At 41.1% G+C, this 25,674-nt stretch overlaps 1 protein-coding gene across 2 annotated transcripts in view; it reads right to left on the reverse strand.

Annotated features, from left to right (window-relative positions):
* Positions 1-25,674, reverse strand: part of MYO18B (myosin XVIIIB) — an 884,719-nt gene that overhangs the window by 14,137 nt on the left and 844,908 nt on the right. For both annotated transcript variants that reach the window (XM_040416566.1, XM_040416565.1), the window contains one exon: positions 9,477-10,666. In XM_040416566.1, the coding sequence (XP_040272500.1) occupies positions 9,477-10,666 (1,190 nt within the window). The remainder of the gene's footprint in view (positions 1-9,476; positions 10,667-25,674) is intronic.

Raw genomic sequence — 25,674 nt, forward strand, 5'->3', positions numbered from 1 at the left:
ACATCCGGGCGCTAATCACTTGTTTCTGGAAGTCGTTGCAGAGTTTGCAGCTGCACACTAATTCTGCAGCTAATGGAGCAGGGAGCCCATTCTCAATGACAGCAGCGCTCCCCATAGAGAAGTTAGGGACAGTTTTTAAATGTTACTGCCTTGCCAATTGCTGTATACACAGCACTCAATGAGCACTGTATATACAGATGAGGAAGCGGCATTGATGCTTCCTAGTCCATGTGATCACTGGGAGTTGGGTGTTTGCACAAGCTGCTTGATCTTAGCAGACCCAGATTAAGTCTTCAGTGAGGCTGTAGAGCCTTTCTGGGGGCTATATTTTCCCTGTAACTAGGGCTAATATGTCAGTCTCAGTTAGAGAGTAATTAGCCCAAAAAATGTTAATCTTAATCTTTGCGTAACAAAGTCTTAGGATAACTTGCGATCTAGCTGCACTGCCTATAGGAGAGGAGCCGTCACAGAAGAGGGTGATTACCAACATATCATGGAATGGTAACGTATGAATCACAACGTTACAATCTGTCACATTATCAAAGGAAATACCATAAGTAATAAGTTATTCTAAGACTGAATAATATAAGTCTCCATTATTATCCTCATAATTAAATATCTGAATGGGATATCTGCCTATATATCTTAATCAACATATATATATATATTTTAATCAGCATATAATGGCCACTTTTGAAACTGACTACTAAAGAGAGACTTTTTATTAGAATTTTTTTTGGAATCATATCACATATTCTTTTGGATCTATATTTATTTTTTTGGACTTATATCGCTATTGCCATACCATATTATTCTGCATTATCTATTGCTGCCACTTGAATACGGTTATTATTATTGCCACCATTGCTATTGTTTCTATTGACCGCTACTACTAATACTGCTGCTTTCTATTCACTGCTATTACTAATATTGTTGCTTATATTATCCACTGCTGCATACTGTAGAATATTGTCTACTGCTGCATAGAATATTTATTATCACCAATATTGTCTATATGTGTGATTTTTAATCTTTATTTTATAATCCTGTATTCTAATGTTTTTGTAACATTAAGTGTGAATAAACTGTCTATAAGTTTTTAATCCATGCGACACCAGATATTAGTGTGCCATCCATTATTTTAACCTTCATTATTTACTAAATTACATAGGCAACGGGTACGCCTAGGATTGAGCACCTATATTCAACGGTCTGAAGGAGGTGAGCCACTGACATAAAATTTTATTCATTACAAATGTTAAATGACCCCCAATGTTATCGTATGACAATTGGGAACACAAGGTGTAAAATAACAAAAAGAAAAAAATAATAACTACAAAATCAAAAATCTAAATAAAAGATAATAAGAACACCACCACAAGCCACACGGCAGCTTCTAGTGCTATCCCAGCACCCATAACTCATACATCCCCTTTATTAAAATGACAGTTAGGAAAGGGGACATTGTTTCAAAAAGTATCTTAGTTGTTTGTTTTGCTTCTAACAAAAATAATCCCAAAATTTTTTTTGCAGAGTCAAAAAAATAAAAACAAAAAATACTAAAATAGAACTGACATAAAAATTCCCATATATCACATTAAAAAAATGGCTCAAAAGTGATTTACATAATCGAACAGAAAAAAAAGTTATGCTTGCCAAAGATGCATGTACTAAAAAGCAGAAAAGGCACCTGGTCAGGGGGATTAATGGCCCGATCTTGATCTGGTTAACCAATTAGCATTGATACCACTTCAGTGCCCCGCTTCTCACCAACTGTTGGGTACTGAAGGACAGTCATTTCTACTGTATATGGACAAAAATGCTCGTTTTGTTGTAGGAGCACTACTGGTAAGGAATGTTGAAGCCACGTGGCAATAGGACTTCTAGATGATGAATTCATTTACAAAGACAATGCATTTTGCCACTGGGCTAGTGTCTTTATTAGGTCAAACTGTAGACATGTACCAGTGCTGAAATAGCTTATCCTTGTAAATAAAATCAGCTGGAAGTCCTACTGCTGTGCAACTTCTTCAACAATCCTCACCATCAACACCTGTGCAACAAAAGGAGCCAGACATATGTACAGTACAGACCAAATGTTTGGACACACCTTCTCATTCAAAGAGTTTTCTTTATTTTCATTACTATGAAAATTGTAGATTCACACTGAAGGCATCAAAACTATGAATTAACACATGTGGAATTATATACATAACAAACAAGTGTGAAACAACTGAAAATATGTCATATTCTAGGTTCTTCAAAGTAGCCACCTTTTGCTTTGATTACTACTTTGCACACTCTTGGCATTCTCTTGATGAGCTTCAAGAGGTAGTCCCCTGAAATGGTTTTCACTTCACAGGTGTGCCCTGTCAGGTTTAATAAGTGGGATTTCTTGCCTTATAAATGGGGTTGGGACCATCAGTTGCGTTGAGGAGAAGTCAGGTGGATACACAGCTGATAGTCCTACTGAATAGACTGCTAGAATTTGTATTATGGCAAGAAAAAAGCAGCTAAGTAAAGAAAAACGAGTGGCCATCATTACTTTAAGAAATGAAGGTCAGTCAGTCAGCCGGAAAATTGGGAAAACTTTGAAAGTAAGGGCTATTTGACCATGAAGGAGAGTGATGGGGTGCTGCGCCAGATGACCTGGCCTCCACAGTCACCGGACCTGAACCCAATCGAGATGGTTTGGGGTGACCTGGACTGCAGAGTGAAGGCAAAAGGGCCAACAAGTGCTAAGCATCTCTGGGAACTCCTTCAAGACTGTTGGAAGACCATTTCAGGGGACTACCTCTTGAAGCTCATCAAGAGAATGCCAAGAGTGTGCAAAGCAGTAATCAAAGCAAAAGGTGGCTACTTTGAAGAACCTAGAATATGACATATTTTCAGTCATTTCAAACTTGTTTGTTATGTATATAATTCCACGTGTGTTAATTCATAGTTTTGATGCCTTCATAGTCATGAAAATAAAGAAAACTCTTTGAATGAGAAGGTGTGTCCAAACTTTTGGTCTGTACTGTATATATAAACTGAAAATAATGCAGCTGGGTAGGACACATAATAGAAACTAGAGTAGAAGCTAATGAAGGAAGGAATGGAAAAAAAATCCTAGAACAAAGAGGAATATTTAGCGAGATACAAATAGCATTAATACAACCTCAGTGCTTCAAGTGGGAGCTCAACCTTGCTCTTCATGTAGATGATAATGGCCAGTAAATTAATGAGGAGTATAGAGTAGTTGGATCAGGGAATGGGTAAATGAAACCTGTTTAAATTGATTCTATGGATAACCAACATATATCTTACTGATCTCCAGGTGCTATAAACCTACAGATCCTTTCGGAAAAGAGGCAAGTGAGATTGAGTTTTTAATTCAGAGATCACCATTTATTTTTACTAAATAAGAAATGCCACATAGAGTTAACTGGAAAAAGTCGGAAATATGTTGTCAAACAATGGATCTGGAACATTTAGCTCCTGCTGTAGCTTTACAGAATTAAGTGTGACATTTTGTTCTAGAAACCTATTAATATAGTATAATATACATCGGATACATTTTATGGCTCCTTTAGTATTTGGGTGTATGCAAGTCTTGTAGGAGCCTGTGCCAAGAAAGTGAACTTACTGTGGGCTAATGAGGCATGCAGTATGGCTTTTGTCAGCCGGCTGCAGATAATGAACAGATTTAATGAGATGGACAAGAAATGGAAAATATCAGTCAGGTAAGACATAAAATCACTTTCTAATAGAAACAAATACTTCTAAAGTTTTCAGTGGTGGCTATTGTGTGTGTTGTGTAGTGTGCCACATTCTTTACCTGCATCTCAAAGACGTATCTGCCTCTAGTGAAATCAAAAACTGATGCCACTTGGACTTCAGTATATCTATTATCCATACAATGGCTTTCATTGCATAAACGAGTTTCGGAGATTAGAAAAAAAGAACCCTTTTTTTTTCAGAAGTTGTGCGACTCTTGTTTAGGGGGTGCTTCTGGTACTGCATCTCAGCTACATTCACTTTAATGGGGCTGAGCAGCAATATCATACATGGCCTATGGACAATAGTGGCGCTGTTTCTGAAAACAAAACTGACAAGTTTTTTTTCTAATATCAGCAAACCCTACCAGCTTTAACAATATAATGGCATGGATAATTCTAATGTTAGACATGTAAAAAATACAGAAATTGTAAATCCTGTGGGTGTCTAAAATTGGTGGTCTTACACTTAAATGAAAAGTAGGCTTGCACTTACTTTTTCTGACCCCTGGAGCATTGTAGGTCTATAGTCGATTACTCTGCCTTATGTTTATGGTTCTATTCTCAAGTCTTAAAATGCGTGGACATCACTTAAAGAAGACCTGCCACCTCTACTGACATGTCTGTTGTAGTAACAGCTGGCATTCCCCATGGAATATTCTGGAGACTCTAATCTTCTGACCCTACATTGTGCCATTCATCTGAAGTTTCTGAACAAATTGCCAGCAGTTTGCCATAAAGTCCAACTGGGTGTAACCAGTTGAGGCTGTGTCCCTGCACAGTCTGACATTATCCCATCAGTGCTGTCTGTTTCAGACTATGCAGGGACACACATCCAACAGGTAACACCCAGATAAACCTTAATTGCAGACTACTGGCAATTTATTCATAAACTTCTAGAAGTAACAATAGACAAGTGGCACCATTGAGAGTGTTAGGGCTCATTCACACAAACGTATTTTCTTTCCATGTCCGTTCCGTTTTTTTTTGCGGACCATATGAGTAACAATTCATTTCAATGGATACGCAAAAAAAACGGAAGTTAATCCGTGTGAATTCTGTTTCCGTATGTCCATATTTCTGTTCCGCAAAAAAATAGAACATGTCCTATTATTGTCCACATTACGGACAAGGATAGTACTGTTGTATTAGGGGCCAGCTGTTCCGTTCCGTAAAATACGGAATGCACACAGATGTCATCCGTATTTTTTGCAGATCCGTTTTTTGTGAACGGCAAAATACATACGGTAGTGTGCATGAGGCATTATAAGCATAGATGCTCGAAAATTGTTATTACTGTATATAGTGAATGCAAGTAGTTACGAAAACAGACAGGCCAGGTTATTTGTATATATCACCAAGTTATCATCGATTGCAGACATTAGCCCATGGTGTCGTGTGAAAAAGCAGGAACACGGCGGCTATGGTGCTCACTCCGTTGCTGAGCACCATGTTTAAAGACCCAAAGGGGTTAACAGGCCAAATGATAATGAGACAAGTCATGTGTTGAAACATGTGGCCTTGCTACTGTTGTTAATTATTTATGATTATTAAAATGCCCTTTAATTTACTCCAATGGCAGCGACTGAGACTTTCTTCTTTATTTTCCTACTGGATTTCATAGGCAGCAATTGCTACATTAAAAAAATGTGGGGGATTCAGTCAGCACAACCCTGTATGCAGGTGCACATCACTATGGCGAAATACATATACAAAGAAAAGAACACAAATGCAATAGCACTCTGCAACCAGCACTCCGCCCTGCCTCCATGCTGGATGTTGAATGAGGCATTGGTGTACATTTTGGCCAAAGCGTAATAAGCCACTCACCACGTCAAGGTCACCTCTATGAGTGGTCCCTAACACTCTGCTTTTAACCCCGTCCGGTGCCGTTACAGCTTTCATCGGATCCAGGGATGCAAGTACCAACATGCATGCTGAGCCCACTATATACTTCTCCTGGAGCCAAATGGCTACTGGTAGGCCCTGTAGAAGTAGACTCAGTTTTATACTGACTTTAAAACCGGCACCGGACGACCTTGACGTGGTGAGTGGCTTATTACGCTTTGGCCAAAATGTACACCAATGCCTCATTCAACATCCAGCATGGAGGCAGGGCGGAGTGCTGGTTGCAGAGTGCTATTGCATTTGTGTTCTTTTCTTAGCAATTGCTACATTGTCCAGTGAAACTCCGAGTTACAGCCAGTATTTCTCTGCATCACATGCTTATCACAGAGTTCTGCCTGTTCGTACAACCTCAGAAGTTAAGTGTACTCCATCTCTGCCTCTGTTTCTTGGTATAGGTGTGATTGCGCTATGTGGCGCTGTTTTTATCTTCTACAGATTATGTAATACAGCTACTCATATACATACACATGGAATGTCACAAGCGGGGGCTATCTCACACTGCAGTTTATTTTAAGCTTGATGTCTTTTAAAGACGAAATGTCACCTCTCTGGGCTTGAATCTTTTGTTCAGACCATTCACTGTGGCCAGAGAATATCCCTGTACAGACTAAATTAGAGCATCAGATATTACAGTGATAAGTGAAATGCTTTATCCACGCCTATCAAAAGAACAAGAGAGCTGTCATACTGTTATCCAAATTCTACAGTCTACTGTTATACTAGCAGATAACATCTTTTTATTGCAGCAGCAGTAAAATAACTATGCAACAGCTAACAGCACCTGGCAATGCTCATTAGTTTATATCACAGATGCACGTGTGCAATGGAAGCGATCCTAAATTTTCCTCTTAAATCCATAGAAAAAAGGAGCAGCACCAAATTCCAAAGTTCTACCCTATTTAAGCCAGAACACGTATACATGTACAAGGAACCTTTTGACCCATAATTCTAGTCGGGTCTTTGTCAACCATGGGATCTCTATCTATATAGAGGTTTTATCATTCTGCAGTGACTGCTAAAGAAGGACATTATTCTGTATTTAATTTTCTGTGGCAACTGTACTGCAGAAACGAAGACGAAAAACAGGCAAAAATTATTTTAAAAAATATGTTTTCGACGAATTTTAAGTTAAAAAAATGCCCTTCCTGAAGGAAGTGTCCATTAAACTATAATTTGTCAGAATATCAATTATAACTTAACTAGCTGAAGGACCTGGGGTATATTTCATCTATTTTATTTAATGTTTGTGTGTGTCGTTAGAAGATGTCGACAGCATCCACTATAACAGTGACATCTACAGTACCTGCTCCCTTAACAGTGACCTCCACAGCCCCCCACCCCTTAACACTGACCCCCGTCTCCTTAAAATGGGACCTCCACAGCATCCCACCCCCTTAACTTTGACCTTCACAGCAGCTTGCCCCTTTAACAATGAGTTCTACAGCACTCCACCCCGTTAAGATTGACCTCTACAGCAGCCTCCCCTTAACACTGACCATAGGTTATAGTCACCTTAAGGGTCCATTCACACGTCCGTTTTTTCTTTCCTGATCTGTTCCGTTTTTTCAGGAACAGATCTGGACCAGATCTGGACCCATTCATTTTCAATGGGTCCTGGAAAAAAACGGACAGCACAATGTGTGCTGTCCGTTTCCGTTGTTCCGTTCCGCATGTCCGTTTAAATATAAAACATGTCCTATTCTTTTCCTGAAAAATCGGATCCTGGTACAATACAAAGTCAATGGATCCGCAAAAAACGGAAGACATACAGATGTCATTCCGTATGTCATCCGTTTTATACGGAATCCGTTCCTGGAAATTACATTTTAATATTTTTTATTTTTTTTTTTCAAGAAATCCAAACAACTTTATTTGCTTATTGAAATTTATACATGTTTCCGTTTTTTGCGGATCCGCAAAAAACGGATGACATACGGAAACATTTTCAGGAACAACGGATCCGCAAAAAACGGACAGAAAATCGGATTATAGAAAAATACTGACGTGTGAATGTAGCCTAACTGTGATCTCCACCATTACAAGCCCTCTTAACAGAGACCTCCACAGCGACTACCCCTTTAATAGTGACTGCCACAGTACCCCGCTCCCTTAACAGTGACCTCCACTGAACCCCGCTACCTTAACAGTGACCTCGCAGTACCCTGCTGCCTTAACAGAGACCGCACAGTACCCCGCTGCCCCTTTAATAGTGGCCTCCACAGTCCCCTCCTCCCTTAACAGTGACCTCCACAGTGCCCGCCCCTTTAAAAGTGACCACCACAGCGGACTACCCCCTTAACAGTAACATCCACAGCGCCCTCCCATTTAACAGTGACCTCCACAGCAGCCACCCCTTTATTAGTGACCTCCACAGTACGCAGTCTCAGTGATTTCCACAATATTCTGCCCCTTAACAGTGACCTCCACAGAGCTCCGTTCCCTTAAAATGTGACCTCTACAGCACCCCGCCCCTTAACACTGCAGACCACCCCCTTAACTGTGACCTTGACCATTCCCTGCCCCCTTAACAGATACCTCCACAGCACTCGCCCCTTTAACATTGATCTCCACAGCATCCTGCCCCCTTAACAGTGACTTCCACAGTGGCCCACCCCTTTAACAATGACTTCCACAGCAGCCGCACCTTTATAAGTGACCTCCACAGTATCCCGTCTCCTTAACAGTGATTTCCATAACACCCCGTCCCCTTAACAGTGGCCTTGACAGCAATCTGCCCCTTAACACTGACCTCCATGGTGGACCGTCCCCTTAACTGTGACCTCCACAGCAGTCTGACCCTAGGGTAGTCAGTGGTCCGGTTTTAAGGCGGACAGTCCGTTTTTCATACTCCCTGACCTTCGTCCGGCACATGGCCTGGACCGACACAGGGATGTCTTTTTGAACAGGTCACTCTCAGACAGCAGCATTGTGCTGTCTGAGCGTGAGCTGCAGGAAGAAAGTCACCCTCCCTCCCACCCCTGCAGCTGACAGAAGTAGATTTTTACCTTCATTTTTTTAATCCCCGCTGGCTGTGGAGTGGGCGGGGGCGTGGCATAACCGGATGGGGGCATGGCTTAACAGGATCGGGGTGAGGGTTTTAAGTCCATCTTTTGAGGGTGGCCTGCCCCTGAACTGTGACCTCCACAGTGCTCCCTTAACAGTGTCATCCACAGTGCCCTGCCCCTTTAAAGCTGACCTACAGCAGTGAAGAAAAATGGCTCGGTTGTTATGGAAACCTTGTTTAAAACTGTGTGTATATGGAGACTAAGGGCCTGTGAGCTTCTATTGGCTGAAAAGGATCATGTGACCAGGCATCTATTGGCTAATGCATTTTTTGGGAATATCTCAGGAAAGGTACGTGCTAGAGAGCTGAGGTCTAAAACCGTTAATGACACCCGATGTACCTGTGTGCCAAATTTCGTGATTGTAAATGCGAAGCTGCGGATTCCTTTAGCGGACATACATACATACACACATACATACACTCAGCTTTATATATTAGATGACAAACTGTAAGTGTGATATGAATGTAAAGGTAATATATTTGCAATTGCTACCTCTTGGTAGAGTTTGACTACTTTAACTGTAAAGAACTCTCTCCTTTTTTGATGTACCTATAAAGGTACAAATGTAGCAGCTGCTACACAGCAGGCAAAGGGTGCTTTGGTGCACACCAAGGCTATTTATATAGCACACAATGTACAAAGTACCCTTTAAATTATATATAAGCAGGGTAAAACTTAGGATTATAATTAAACAGGCACTAGACATTAAATGGTAGTTAGCTTTTACTTTTGACAATAGATTTACCTTGCTCTTCATCAATTTTTCGTAGATATTTCATCATTATGCTATTTACATCATCTTCTTTTCCTTCTGCTTCAGGTCTTTTATATTCTTGGGGGATTTCTGTTGTTGCTGGCTTCCCTGAGTATCCTTCTCCATCCACTCTTCGCACACGGGGCCGACTTTTAATACTATCTGCACTTTTGGAGGATATAACGGAGCCAGTAGATGATGATGAATCAGACAGATTTTCCAGATCTTCCCCAATACTTGAACTTTTCTTTAAAACACTTTTCAATCCCCCTGTGGAAAGGCTTGGTTCATGTGATGGAAGATCACCAAAATGAACACTGAGTGGACGTTGACCATCTCTTCTGGAAGATCTGGACAAACTTTGAGTTGAATGTGACTTTCTAAGAGCAGGAAGGATGTCATCAGAATCATCTGTTAATTTCCTTTCAAAACTGAGACTGGGTACTTTCAAGTTTGATGGACTTTCATCATTTCCAAGATCAGACAAATTAGAAAAGCTCCGATTTTGGAAAACAAGAGGTTGTTTCCCAAATTTGTTCTCGCCAACTTCCTCCAGTGGCGTTTCAAGACATTGTCTCCATGGCCTTGGTCTTAATGAAGAATTGGCACCATCTACTCCTAATTCCAAAGATGTTTGCTTAACCCCTACACTATTCGGAAGCTGGTTGAGAGAATCACAAGAACCAAATCTTGCTATGCGCTTAACTGCAGGGGACAATGTTGGGTCAGACTTTTCAGATGGCAAGCAACGAAGGCTTGATGAACGTGTTAATCCTTGACCAGTCATAGGTTTTTCATCTGAAAGCTTGCTCAGAGTAACTGAAAAATCTTCCTCATCATCATTAAGCCGTGTGCATCTTCTGAGGGACGAAGCACCAGTTGTCCGGTAAATAGGTAGTGATGATGTATCTTCCATGACCATTGATGACTGATCTTTTTCAGAAGCCCGTTTCTTCCTCACTTCATCTAAAAACTCAGAAAGAGCGGATGAAGAACGTGAAAACTTTTCTTCTACTGGTGAGATACGCCGTCTGCCAAGTGTTGGAGTTGTACTTCCAGTGTTTGGCACTGGACTCGTATTCTCCTTTTCTGAGGATAATAAATTGTTTCCATATATCTTTGACCCAGAACTCAAGGAAGAACTTGGCCGACTCACATCCTGATCTCTTATGTCTTTTTGTCTGAAAAAAATACAAAACAATGATAAAAGTTACAGTATAAACTTTTGAAAAACAATTAATGTCTTCAATGCTGTACTGAATTAAAATTAGCATTCCCATCACCATTCTTCCTATGACAGCAGCGGATGCTCGAGTACCGGAAACCCCAGCACAGCTTTACTACTGGACACATGCAATTAATTGTTGTCCAAACTGGAATATTCACAAGAATGAGGAGTAGTGTTTATGGTTAAGGGCAGCTGCCAAAATTAATAGAATAATACACAATTCCTGACATGGCAATAGAGGAAATTATATTCAAACTAGAACAAGGTTGTAGTAATCTTGCTAAGTATTTAACATAAGAAATAAAGCATGAAATATGAATAATATTTAAGCAGCCACAATTAATGTGCCATCCGTGAATACATCAAGGACAGTTTTTAATTTATCATAATGACCCTGAAATAGAAGGCATCAAGGCAATAGTTGGCCTTGTTCTAAATAGAATTTAGAGAAGAATAAGAGTTATCTGTTTTCATGTACAATATGTCTGTAATGATTCGGTTGTTGAGACTTGCAATCAATGGAAAGATTTACTAAGCTAAATATAGTAGAATTCGGCTACTTTCATATCTGCATTTTTGCTGTCCAGTTTCGAGATCCAGCATGGCATCTCAAAACCACAGCAAAACGCTTCCGTTATAATGATAAAATGGGCTGCATCAGTTCAGAAAGATTAAGTTGAATTACAAGGTTCATTGAATTACAAGGTTTTTTGTGCCGGATCCGGCTTCCTCTGTTTCCCATGCCGCAAATAAAAACGCTACTTGCAGCGTTTTTGTGTCTGGCATGGAAATGCAACAAACCGAAATGGAATGCATTCTGGTGCACGGTTTTGTCCCCATTGACAATGAATAGGGACAAAACTGAAGCGTTGTGCTACAACACAGATGTGAATTTATGACATGTTTTAGACAGTTTTCTTGCTGTACTAGAAAAGTAGGTGTTGTTCAGCAAGAAGGCATATTATTTCAAACATGGAAACATGCACCAACTTATATGCAAAGTAAGCAAACCAATTGGTAGTGTAAAGTGTGTAAAATGTCTAGCAAAATGCACCAAATTTATTTTACGGTATTAGCCACTATGAGAAATGTGGCGGATCGTAAAAATGTGTGGTCTAATGTTACATTGTGTAAATATTTGATGGGTTTAGTAAATATGACCCAGTGTTTATACTGACATATATTCATTTTACATGTTCTATCACGACAATATATTTTCTTTTGGAACAAAACCCTCAAACTTGGCCAATCCTCTTTTCCAAAAGTTTGCCATTTATGTAATTGTATAATAACACTATTATGTGTTGAAGGTCCTGTGAGATACCAGAAATCTGAATCAGAATTGTATGCCTTTTTTAAATTTTAGTACAGTTATCTAATAGCTTAAAGGGAACCTGTCACCTCCAAAAAACACCCCAAGCCGGCAGCAGTACCTGAGAGTAGCCAGCAGCGTGTTTGTAACAATCATTTTCTTCCTGCAGGAAGATAAAGCAAAAGCTGTAAAAATGTTCTTAAATACCCTGCTGGCGTGCTTCTCCACACATACGTGAAGTCACGGAGGCAGCGGCCTCCTTGCTCCAAGTCACGGTAACCACGCCCCCTTCCCTGCACCTTCACTGTGATTGACAGCGCTTATGCACAACAGTTTAGCTGGCTTGGCCGAACTGCCGGCTGTCAGTCACAGCGAAGGGGCAGGGAAGGGGGCGTGGTTACCGTGACTTGAAGCAAGGAGGCCGCTGCCCCGTGACTTCAAGCATGTGTGGAGAAGCGAGCCGGCAGGGGATTAAAGACAGTTTACAGCTTTTGCTTCATCTGCCTGCAGGAAGAAAATTATTGTTACAAACACGCTGCTGGCTATTCTCAGGTACTGCTGCTGGCTTGGGATGTTTTTTTGAGGTGACAGGTTCCCTTTAAATGGTTATCCAGAAATTGATAATGATCACCTATCCTCAAGATAAGTCATCATTATCACATAGGCAGATTCTGAGTCCCAGCACCCCTGCTGTTTCGGGGAATCACTGACCGGAGCTCTGGTAAGTGCAGCTGTGCTTGGTATTGCAGTTCAGCCCCATTGATATGGAATGGGTCTGAGCTGTAACTACACCATATGACCAATGTACGGTGACATCACATGGCCTAGGAAGTGGACACAGTGACACAGTGCTGATGGAGCGCCGGCATCTTTTAAAAGCTGATCAGTGGGGGTCCAACACCAGGTGTTGGACCCCCACCGATCTGATATCTATGACCTATACAAAGAATAGGTCCTCAATATAAATTCTCGGTAACCCCTTTAAAGGTATCCAAACAGTTTTAAGTTACACATAGGTGTTGTTTTGTTCCAGCTCCCTTCAGTGGTCTACATCCTGTAAATTTTTGTATGGATGGGGTCACGTTCTCCACTGCAGCCAATGACTGGTCTCAGTGGTGACATCTTCCCAAACAGCACGTGACCTAGCAGTAACAGTCATTGGCTATAGTGTTGCTTGTGACCCCATCGGTCTGTAATTTTACAGGATATGGGTACTGAAAGACCACTGAAGAGAGCCAGGAAGCTGGAATAGAGTGGTGGGGAGAAGGCAAGTATGTGATTTTTTTTTAACAAGCACAACGGGCTACTGTAGAAATTGTAGAAAAAAGTCCAAAAAGCTGAGCCACCACTTTAATATATTAATTGAATTAATCATGAAGGTGCCATGCAATCAAAATCTTCCCTAATGGGTATAATATTGCAAGTGCAAATAATAGCAGTCTCTAGTAACTAACATCTAGTCTAATTTTTAGACACAGTACCACTGTCATTGACTTTGTCTATTTCATGTATATAGGGGGTCATTTATTAAACTGAAATATGCCTATATTAGGCGTATTTCTGGCGCCGATTGCAGCACAAAGGTCCTTTGCGCCGCAATCTGCATCTTTTTCATGCTCACGCTAGGTGTAAAAAAGTGGGTGTGGTGTGGGTGGGAAAGGGGATGGATCGAGAGGCCCGTCTCATTTATCATATTCTAGGTCTGTTTTAGGTGCAGAAAATGTTCTAAATGTAAGACAGCTAGGAAGTTGTCTTACATTTAGAAGCGGTGGTGGATCCGCCGAAGTTATGTAGAGGCCAATGCCTCTACATAACTGCAGCTGATCCACCGCCAGTGCAGGGCTTTATTAAGACCGGTGTCTAAAACGCCGTTCTCAATAAATGTGCCCCATAGTATTTTATGTAGTATTAGATTTTGCATCTTTAAGTGATTTCATTCATCTTCATTACAATCTGTTTTCAGCCAGATTTAGCTAATCTTAAAGGTTGTGGCTAGCTTTTATAAGCTAGCATTAAAATATATCACCTTGCTATAAGACTGCAGGGGACTCTATCAAGTGTCATTATGTGTAACGAGAATATTTCACGAGCAAGGGCATTTTATAGAATAACACCACAAGCTATTATATCTACGTGTTACCCTATTAGGTCCACTACTTTGTCACACCATTATCATTAATTAATTAGTGCTCTGGTGACTGTATGATCCCTGAATGTTAGTTTTAGAAGAAGAACAGCTGAGAAAACTCTACAGGCAGGATTCTAATAGAACTGCAACTTTAACTTAAGAATTGTAATGTCCACACTGCTCGAGAACACTGTGTAATATGTTTTTTTTCAAAAATGGCTTTTGGAATGGACACAAAAACTAATTCTGTTTCCAATCCAGAGGTTTACTCATATGGACATACAGCACATATACCTTACAATATTATTCTCCCATCATCCTACAGTACACTTTGACGTGAGTGAGGTGTGACAATGATTCAGACTTTGGAAGCAAAATAAACCATTTAGATTATATTTTTCTGTCATCATTACTGTCTAAAATTTATTAGCAGGATATATTGAGTTTCTAATGTTTTTGCCCAAGCAGATGAACTAAGACATTCATCAAGTGCCAGAAAACCGACCCCAAAGATGCAGGAAAATTTGGAGCAAGAAGCAGCACTGAAAGGAAAAAAGTTCACCAGAATGTATGACAAGTGGAAATTATACATTAAAGATATTCGTAAAAAGCTAAAGCAAGAAAGTATAAAAGAGAACTTGAGTGATATGGTAAACACGGTAGAGGAATCTGAATCAGAGCTTATGGCAGCATATGTCAACCTGCAGTCGTTTACAACACCTTCCCAGGATATTGTAAGGAACATGGACACATGTACTGAAGTCACTAAAGACTTAGTAAAGCTCATGAGAGAACTTTCATCTGCAGCTAATTATGATGAAGTTAAAGCAAGAAGTAGAATAAATGAGCTTTTTATGAGAGACTATTCTAGGTCCTTAGGGGGAACCACAATCTCAAGTGTGACTTCCTTCGCTAGCAGAAGTGCCACCCATATATCAGAGTCCTCAAATACTTCAGCCGAAAGAAAGGAATTAGCTGAACAACTTGCTGTCAAGAGAGCAGAAATTGAAATGGAAGCTGTCACCGAGGCACAGCGCTGTCAAATGGAAGCACAGCGCCATCAAATGGAAGCTGAAATGGAGGCACATCGCCATCAAATGGAAGCTGAAATGGAGGCACAGCGCCATCAAATAGAAGCTGAATTGAAAAGTCTGGAAAGGCAAAAAGAAGTTAAGCTGTACTAAGTGAAGAAGCAGATTTCTACTTTCCTACATACTCCCAGGTGAATGGAAGGAATTCTCCAGCACAGGAAATACGTTATTATCCTTCCATCCCTGCTCAGAAAGACAAAGAGAGGCCTAGTCCAGTGTCAGGAAAAGGGTGTGTTAATTTACTCTCTATCTCTACCAGAAAAGATAAAGAAAGGGACTCACCTAATTTAGAACTAAGTGAGAAAATAGAACCATATGATTCTATTCCTAAATGTCATGGTAATTCTCATGAGAGTATTACAACCATTGTCCCAGCAAGACAATAGAGAACAGTCCTAGCTAGACTTCCTGCTCCAGAACCTACTGTATTTTCAGGAGACGTACTGAAGTTCATAGAGTGAAAGGCAAGTTTTGAGATGATCATTGAGCATCATTGCTTCAGTCCAGTTGACAAGTTATTCTACCTTCAGAGATATGTTGGTGGGGAAGCAAAGAAAGTTCTTGAAGGTAACTTCTATATAAAAGACGAAGAAGCCTACAAGCAAGCTTGGGAAAAAATAAATGCAAGATATGGTCATCCTTTCTTAGTACAAATAGCTTTTAGAGAGAAATTGAATAACTGGCCTAAAATAGGTCCTAAAGAACACTTCAGACTCCAAGAGTATGGTGACTTCCTGCAAGCATGCAGCAATGCCATCCCACATGTTCAAGGACTGGAAGTACTGAACGACTACCTAGAAAACCACAGGATGCTAACTAAGCTACCTGAAGAAGTGGCTTCTAGATGGAATCGCTATGTGACTTAACAGTTAGATCTAGGCAAGAACTTTCCAAGTTTTAAAGAGTTCTCTGAGTTTGTCAATAAGGAAGCGAGGATAGCATGTAATCCAGTAACATAATCTTACGTCTTAAAATCCTTAGAAGAAAGGCCTGCAAGAGAGATAAGACGCGCAAGAGCAACTCGCTTTGCAACCAACACAGCAACTAAAGGTCTAGAGACCTACGAGAGCAAGTTCAAAGTCACTACTGGGATCAGTAGAGAGACAGAACCGACAAATCTTCAGACTACCTTCAAGTGTATGTTCTGTGGAGAGAACCACTCCATACACAAGTGCCAACAATTAAAGGAGAAGTCCCCAGATGAAAAGAAAAGGTTTGCACTTGAGAACCAACTGTGTTTCGGATGTCTAAGAAAAGGCCACACTAAGGAGTGTAAGAAAAAGGCCACATGCAGCATTTGCAAAGGACGCCATCCTACACCACTATATGAAGAATGTCCAAAGAAAGATAAATCCTCAATACCTAAAGATACTGAGGAAGGAAAGAAAGTATCAGTATTCTCTTGCAGAGTGAGGGAAGGAGAAAGCAACGGCATATCAATGGTTGTACCAGGTTGCATTTCAAATCCTAAAAGGAGGAACAAGAAGTTATGAGACTATGTGCTACTGGATGACCAGAGTGACGTCACCTTCATTGATCAAGAAATCTGCAAGAAATTACAAGTGGCTACAGAACCAGTGAAGCTCAAACTGACCACAATGAGGGGGAGAGACACATTAGTGAACAGTCAAAGGGTTAAAGGACTGAGAGTTAGAGGACTTCATTCAAACTTCACATTAGATATACCTCTAGCTTATACAAAAGACAATATAACTCTAGATCGAGATCACATACCTGCCTGTGAAACAGCCAATAAATCTCATGAAATGTCCCCGCTGAAGGAGTTTGGTGTTGGACTGTTGATAGGTTACGATTGTCCCGAAGCCTTGGTACCAAGAAAGGTAATCACAGGAGGAAAGGGTGAACCCTACGCTGTTCAAACTGATCTAGGATGAGGTGTTGTTGGAGAAAAACAGCAGATTGCAAACTCAAGACAGGTGACAGGATTGTGTCATCGAATATCTGTCCAAGAGTTACCAACTCTAATTCAAGCAAAAGTAATCAAGATCCTTGAATCCGACTTTGCAGACATAAGTTCTAAAGAAAAGAGTGTATCCCAAGACATAAAGTTTGTACACACTCTAGAAGAAAGTATTCAGCCGAATCAAAAAGGTAATCTTGAAATGCCCATACCTTCACCTTGTCTTCCAAATAACAGAAATCTTGCCCTAGCAAGATTGAAATGTTTGAAGAAAAGGATGGGAAGAGATCCCAAACTCAAGAATGATTATTTGAAATTCATGGAAGGCATCTTTGAAGAAGGACATGCAGAGAAAGTTAATAACCAACCTAAAGAAGGAGAAGTGTGGTGGTACATCCTACATCAAGGTGTTTACCACTCAAAGAAACCAGATAAGATTAGAGTAGTATTCGATTGCTCAGAAAAGTACGATGGTGTTGCATTAAATGATCATCTACTAAAAGGACCAGATTTTACAAACACTCTGTCTGGAGTACTCTGTAGATTCAGAAAGTATTCCGTAGTGCTCATGTGTGACGTTGAAAAGATGTTCCACCAGTTTCATGTGAAAAATAAAGATAGAGACTTCCTGAGAGTTCTATGGTGGGAGGACGGAGATACAGATTCAGAGCCAGCAGAATACAGAATGAAAGTACACTTGTTTGGACCAGCATCGTCTCCAGGTTGCGCCAATTATGGTATGAAGTTCCTGGCCAATCAGAATAAAAAGGGATGCCCATCAACAGCAAATTTTCTGAAGAAAAACTTTTATGTAGATGATTGTCTCATAAGTCTAGAGTCCACAGAATCTGCAATCAAACTAGTGAAAGAAAGCCAAGAGTTATGCGCAAGAGGAACTGGTACTGCAATCCATCAGTGACTCTGAACGTGCATCAACAATGAAGAATGTATATCTCAATTATGATCATCTTCCAGTTCAAAACGTACTTGGATTGAGATGGAATGTAGAGAATGACAAGTTCTTCTTTGAAGTACGGTATCTATCTATTCTTCTTTAAAGTATCTATTGAAGAGAAAGTTGCAACTAGACGTACCATTCTTTCCGCAGTGGCTTCTATATATAATCCATTAGGATTCTTGGCCCCAGTGATCCTCAAAGCAAGAGAAATACTGCAAGAATTATGCAGACAGAAGTTAGGATGGGATGAACCCATACCTGAAAATTTGAGGCCAAGGTGGGAGAGACAAATAGTAGATTCAAAACTTGACAAAAAGGAAAAATGTCTCACTACTCCACTCAAGCTGGAACGTCCTATACAGAAGTTAGTTGTTTTACTTGAAAGTAAAAAAGACACTTGGAAGTTGAGAACCTGATGGAAAATTCCTCAAATTCATGTTTAAGTCCTACCACTAAGAACATTAAATTATAGGTAATTTTGGTGGGAGTGTAGCTGGCCAGCTAAGACCTGTCCTAGGTTGCTAATATAGCTTATATGTTTATACAACTAAACCTGCCAATAACCTTAATACAGGTCCTATGTTTGTGTGTTAAAGACAAAAGCAGAGTTATTTACAGTGACTTCATGTTCGGATGTCATAAAACTGTTACATATTGTTTTCACAGAAGCAGAAAAGATAGTATGCCTTTAAGATTCATTATATGGATGTGAGGTAAGCTCAATGACACAGCAGAAACAACAGAAAACATAGAGTTAAACTGTTGTTGCTGGGTAGGAGTTTTGACCAATCACAGCCAGCCTCACACACAGCAGGAGTTTTGACCAATCACAGCCAGTCTCACAAACAGTCTGTGTGGGAAATCCCCCTAGCAGGAGCTGCTAGAATCATTACACCAGAGGAGAGAAGCTGAACCGACATTCACTCCACTAAGAGCTGTGTTTTATGGTAGGCCAAAATAGGTATTTAAAACAGTTATATAATGTTCCTACTGTTAATATAGTGATTAGAACTGTATACTGAACCAGTTATATGTGTGTTTACTTACAGTTCCACCAATTGCAAACTACAAAGTTCACAATCCAAATTCAAATTCCATATTGCAATCCAAATTGCATACAACCATACCAGATCATACTCAACCAATCTGCAAATAGTTACTGCTAACTGCATACTGCAAATTGCGACCAAATTAGGCAAGTGAACTATTAGTTAAACCTCAGATATACCTTAGAGAGATCCTCAGAGAGATCATAAAGTGCTTAAATAACTTAAAGTTGGAGTACAGATACTCAAGAGAGAAACTTATCTACTATTTTATGTTGAATGACAAGATTGAACAGTTGAGCCACCATCTTATGCATACCGCCATTTTATGATACTTTATTCAATACGTGTTATGTACATGGACTATCTGCTGAGGAGGCGGCAGTGTCATATATGAAGAAAAGTTGAAGTTAATAAAGAAGTTATTTCAAGCATTTGGTGTGCTCTTTAAACCTACATTTTCCATAGAATGGCGCTAGAGGAATTACAGAGTAATAGACAGTCTGGTTAGACTAAAAAGTCAGAGATATCAAAATTCTTCTAATGTCACAGCGCAAAGGCACTTCATAGTGCTGCGCCTGCCACAAAGCTGACTTACAGCACTGAAGAAAAATGGCTGGGTTGTTATGGAAACCTGGAGTAAAACTGTGTGTATGTGGAGACTAAGGGAGTGCGAACTTCTATTGGCTGATAAGGGACATGTGACCATGTGTATGCCAGTTGGGGGCTTGTATTGGCTAATGCAGGTCATTTTTTGGGAATATCTCAGGAACAGTACGTCCCAGAGAGCTGAGACGTGGTCTAAAACTTTCCCGGACACCTGATGTACCTGTGTGCCGAATTTGGTGAGAATCGATCCAGTCGTTTGATCGAGCATAAAGAACAGACAGATGTCCAGACAGACGTCCAGACAGACAGAAACTCATTTTTATATATATATATAAGAGATATATACATAAATATATAATTTTTTTTGTAATGCAAGAAAAAAATATGTGTAAAAGATTGCAAGAATTTTTTATCATAATCTACTGTATTTCCAACTATTTCCTTCAAGGGCTGAATATGAAATGAAAAATGAGTAACAATCTGCAAGAGGAATGAAGCAGGCTTATGAAAATCAGCCAAGAACTGCACACTGGAAACCAAAGGCACACATTTTCATAAGAGGAAAACGAAACTAATTCTCCAGCTGGATTTTCCATAGAATACTGTAGATAAAACATAAGCTGATCAAAGAACGAACATGTTAGCTTCCAGTTTAATTTTCAAGGAAGCTAAATGTAATCTGGTTTACCTTAACCATGCACAGAAATAACATTTCTTTGGCTGTGTTAAAAGGGCAGGGTCACGTGGATGGGTTCTGGCTATAAGCTTATTTGTACAATGGTTAAAGCGGAATTCTTTTGAATTGTGATTGCAGTTTTTATTCAACATGCTCAGCCTTGAGTTAATCTCTAATAAATCCCAAGTGATAGTTCTGTTTAGACAGTGTATGTTTTAGCCATAAATGTTTAGCCACAAACTCTTGAATTAAATAGGAGAGTAACCTGTAATTACATTACACCACCATTAAAATGTAAACAGTGTGCAAGTACTGTAAGCATTGCAAAAGACTTGGCTAATGCAAGTCATCGCAGATCATTCAAAGAGCTGATCAGCAGGGTTTCCAGTTGTCAGACCACTGTCCATCTGATATTGATGACCTAATTCTGAAAACAAAGTCCAGCAAATCAGGTAACCCATTAAAAGTCATATACTTTAATTTCAATCCTTAAAATAAATGGAGACATCGACAATAAGGACGATAATAACTGAGGGTCCACTCAGATATATTGCCACAATAAGCACCTCAAACCATACCTAGGGATAGAGGGAAGGCTGTCCCTGTTATCTCTCCCTGGTCTGAAAGTCAGCCCAGGGACGACCCCTAATGGTGGGGATTCCCTGTCCTCGAACCTGGGCTACTCTGAACCTCACACAACCCTAACACGGTGGTCCTGGAGGGTGGGGAGGTAAATTGAATTGGTGCTTAGAAGTGGACAGATACACAAAACAAAAATCAACACCACATACAGCTACCCTAATGATATAGGGCCTATTGGTGAACTGTGTATACAGCCCTAGTGCTACTAATTAAAGCCAGCTAGGTACACAGTGCATCCTCACTTAAACACATAAACGTCAATAATAATACCCCGATGCATTTCCCCCACTCTGTGGGATCATCAGGGGGTCAATACATTGTGGGTGCCGGATATCTATTTGATATTATGATATCCCTTTTAATTAGATGTCAAAAAAGATAAATTGGGGACCATTTATTGATAGCAGGGGGAGATCACGGTCAAATGGATTAGGTTAGTCCCTGTGATCCTTAATGTACCATTGATTATGTTTATATGTTGCGATCTGGATCATGTTGCGATCTGGATCTTTGTTTTGGGTGGCAACCATTGCTCAGACATGCGCACATGTAGGTATCTCCAGATTCGGCCATCTTTGATGAGGTTCCCATAGAGTCCCTTTGCGCCTGAGACATCGTGAGATCTATGGATCTCACACATGCGCATTAACTGATTGTGGACGCTCTCAAGACCGTGATGGTCCTTCGACACTGTTGGTTAACTGGTTTTGTAAGTTTTTTATCAACACCACATATTGGGAACACATGTATTTTTAATTATCAATTATATATAATCATGCATAATAGGATATTATCATCAAACCCAACCCCGTCCTTTCTGGAAGATCTGAAAGCGATATTATTGGGGGGTCTTAATAAAAAGGTGATCAGCACCTCTGAGTATGAGTTCCTTTTTCCCTTACATCCCTGTATAGTGACATTTTACGGGCTCCCCAAGATACACAAAGGCACAACACCACTTAAGGGCCATCCAATTTTGTCGGGGGTCAATTCCCTCACACAAAACTTCGGCATATATCTGGACCAGGTACTCAGGCAGTTCGTTGTGTCCCTACCTGCATATACGAGGGACACAGTGGACTTCCTTAACAAGATCAATACCCTCAATCTGGACCCTGATTGCCTGCTAGCTAGTATCGACGTAGAGTCGCTTTACAGCTCTATTCCACATCACTACGGACTTATAGCCGTCGAGTACTTTCTAAAGACAAGAGGTACACAATGTGTGGCACATAACATCTTCATCCTACAGTTACTTGAATTTACCTTGACTCACAACTTTTTTCTTTTTAATGCACGATTCTACCACCAGCTCAGGAAGACGGCAATGGGGAGCCCCTGTGCCCCCACCTATGCCAACCTCCTCCTGGGCTGGTGGGAGGATACCTATACCTTTGCATATGGATTCCGACTTGTCCGATGTCCTCACTGATCGCCCCTCAGTTACTTACCATTGAGAGAAAAGTATAAAAGATCGTCTTTTCCATAGTTACTTTATACTCCCCACAAAGAAGGGTACATGGTTGGACCATAAACCCATAGGTGTCTTCAGATGTGGTTACTACAAGGCATGTGAATACATCTCAACTGCCAAGGCCATTACGTGCTCTGTAACCAAACAGGTTTTTCAGGTCAGGGACTTCGTTAACTGCAGAAGCAAAGGGGCAATGTAAATCTGCCAATGTACGTGTCCTATGGATTATATAGGTAAAACAGTGAGAGAACTTAGGAGGAGGGTCTGTGAACATGTCAATGACATAGTGAAAAAGAATGTCACACCTGTGGCATCACATGTCAATGAGTGTCATGGGGGGACCCGAAATGCCCAAGGTTCTCAGCTCTCGAATTGGTGCCACCTTCCCCCCAGGGGGGTGACTGGGATAACAGGGACAGCTGCAATTGAAATACACTATTTAAATACACTATATGTATTGCTGTGCATGCGCACATGAGTCCTCTCTCTTATGTTAGAAAAGCTGTATTTCAGTGCAGCTTTGAGGGCTGATCAGAAGGAATGTGAATGGATGCATAGGTTCCGGTGCCAGTCTCCCCTCGGGATTAATGAGAGATTAACATTTTCCTGTTTTCTCTGACTGTGATGGTATAATAATTGGTGCCCTTTTTCCTTCTCCCTGTCTGATATTGCCGGGCCCGGTTTAACAATAATAATTTTATCCCGTAACTGGCCGGATGCGGGAAGCATCCGAAAGTGAATATTATCATAATCAATGAATAGTACTTTTTCATTTGATAACAATTACACTCTTTACATAATTTATAGGGTGTTATGGACGGTTTGAGACTTTGGTTTCATAATTCACCTCATCTCATAAATACATCTTAGTACTTTTTCCACCATGTGTATCATCTATATGAGACATCTTTGCTAATACCATTATATACTGGGCCCCTAGAGGCTGTATATGCTTTTGGTAGGCTGTTCTGTACATGTTAACGAGGTATTCTATACGTGAAGTTCGATATCTTGTACTTTCTCTACATTGATGAAAATAGGCACAAACCCGCCTGATGCGATCATATGACTGCGCTCCACTGCGTTCCACTGACCGGAAGCATGTGACCGGAACAGCGCGCTCGGAGTGGAGCGCTGTCTTGCGTTCCACCGGCCGGAAGTGATCATATCCATAGACCGGAAGTGACAGAATCAGGAAGTGGACGCAGTCGTGTCTTGATGACGCTTGGTGGGATGTTTTGAATGCGGTGAGGGTGTATATAAAGGGGGCACCTGGCGTACATAGATATGGGCATATGGAGGAGTCGGGGTGACCGAACCCTGAGACGGACGACTGACTGTAAGCAGGGATATTTATCCCCCTTTAGTCCTCACTATTCCAAATTGTGACTGGTGACTGTGAATGTTTATTCTCTACAGTCTAGGTAATCTATGCCTATTGAGGCTATCCATTAAATCACTGGACCCTCGATGTCTAAAAAGAGACTGTGACAAGAGCAGTGGAGTGGCTCAGAACACCTAATCCCAAATCCTGGGTAGAGATGGAGCAGGAACTGGTAATCCAACCCTTTCGCTCACTACTGTTAGGGAACTCCAGTCTAAATAACATCCCTAATTCTCGCTTTCCAATAATCCAAGCTACCCTTAATGCGTGGAAGAGCCTTCAGTCCACACAATGTGCGGTACCTTTCCCTTCGCCGACTCTCTCAGTGAGGGATATTCTGGGCACTGCCCTACCAGTAATACGAGACTGCACCCCGCGTGACATTAGGGAATCAACCATTTCTATCTTCTCATTTCATCAGCCTGATGGTGCTATCCCCTCCATCAACGAGATCCAAACAAAACTGAACCCTTGCAAACAGTTCTCATCTGCCATACTATATTTACGCTCATATATCTCGCAACACATTTCGAGCAGTGATCAGCTTCGGCCTTTGGTATGGGTTGAATCACTTATCACCAACCCTAACTCCCCAAATAAGCTAATATCACAGCTATATAGAAGACTGAATAACCCTTCTGTACTCATTAAGCCAGCATTCATCAGAAGATGGGAAAAAGATTTGGGACTAGATTTCCCACTACCTTCCTTGCCAAAGATACTATTATCTCCACATAAATCATCTCGCTGTGTACGTATACAAGAGAATGGTTACAAAATCTTAACCAGATGGTACAAAACACCAGACGTGACTTCTCTTTATTCAGATACAGCAACAGATGAATGCTGGAGATGTTTTGAAGATAAAGGGACGTTCCTCCACATATGGTGGTCATGCCCCATAATTAACAAATGGTGGAAAACTATTTTTGATACAAGCAATCAGATCTGCCACACTAATGTACAGTTGTGGTCAGGGCGACGGCCCTTGAACGTACTATACGGAGCTTACCGAAGGCTGGTTGATGCCGGGAGCCCGGAGCGAGGGTAGGCCTAAAAGGGGGCCTACCCCAATAGAACTGCAGAGAAAAAGGGAGGGAGGGGTAACTGGCTGCACGTCCCGTCTGTAACTCCCGCCAAGGTTTATAAGGGCAGAGGGGGCGTGGCCTCTGCCCCTCCCACAAATACAGGCTGCCCGGCAGCCTTAACACTTGTGGTCAGGGCGACGGCCCTTGAACGTACTATACGGAGCTTACCGAAGGCTGGTTAATGCCGGGAGCCCGGAGCGAGGGTAGGCCTAAAAGGGGCCAAAAATGGAGACATAATCATACTGTTAAACACTTTATTGTAGCATTACAGGGCAAGTGAACAGAATGCATCACGAATCTCAGATTGAGGGTTTGGTACATATCTGGAGAAACAAGACGATCTCCACCGCCCCATACTCCTGATGACATGCGGTGGTATTTTGTGCCTAGAAGCGGCTGAGGCCGCCCCAATGCGAAAGGAGTGGCCCGAGATGGCCTTGGGATCCTGACCCAACCCTGCAACCAAGGAGCGGACATGGGACATGAACTGAGACGTGGACAATGGACCCCCCTTAAAGGGAAGTAGAGGACTATCGGGGGCAGCCGCCTGCAGCCCTGCAGACAACTGCTGCAGCGCATTGACCGGGCACCAGTCGTTGTGCGAGGGGTAAAACCTCACTAGCGTAGGTCTT

The sequence above is a fragment of the Bufo bufo genome, chromosome 2 (assembly GCF_905171765.1).
Source record: "Bufo bufo chromosome 2, aBufBuf1.1, whole genome shotgun sequence".
In the NCBI taxonomy this organism is placed as follows: domain Eukaryota; kingdom Metazoa; phylum Chordata; class Amphibia; order Anura; family Bufonidae; genus Bufo; species Bufo bufo.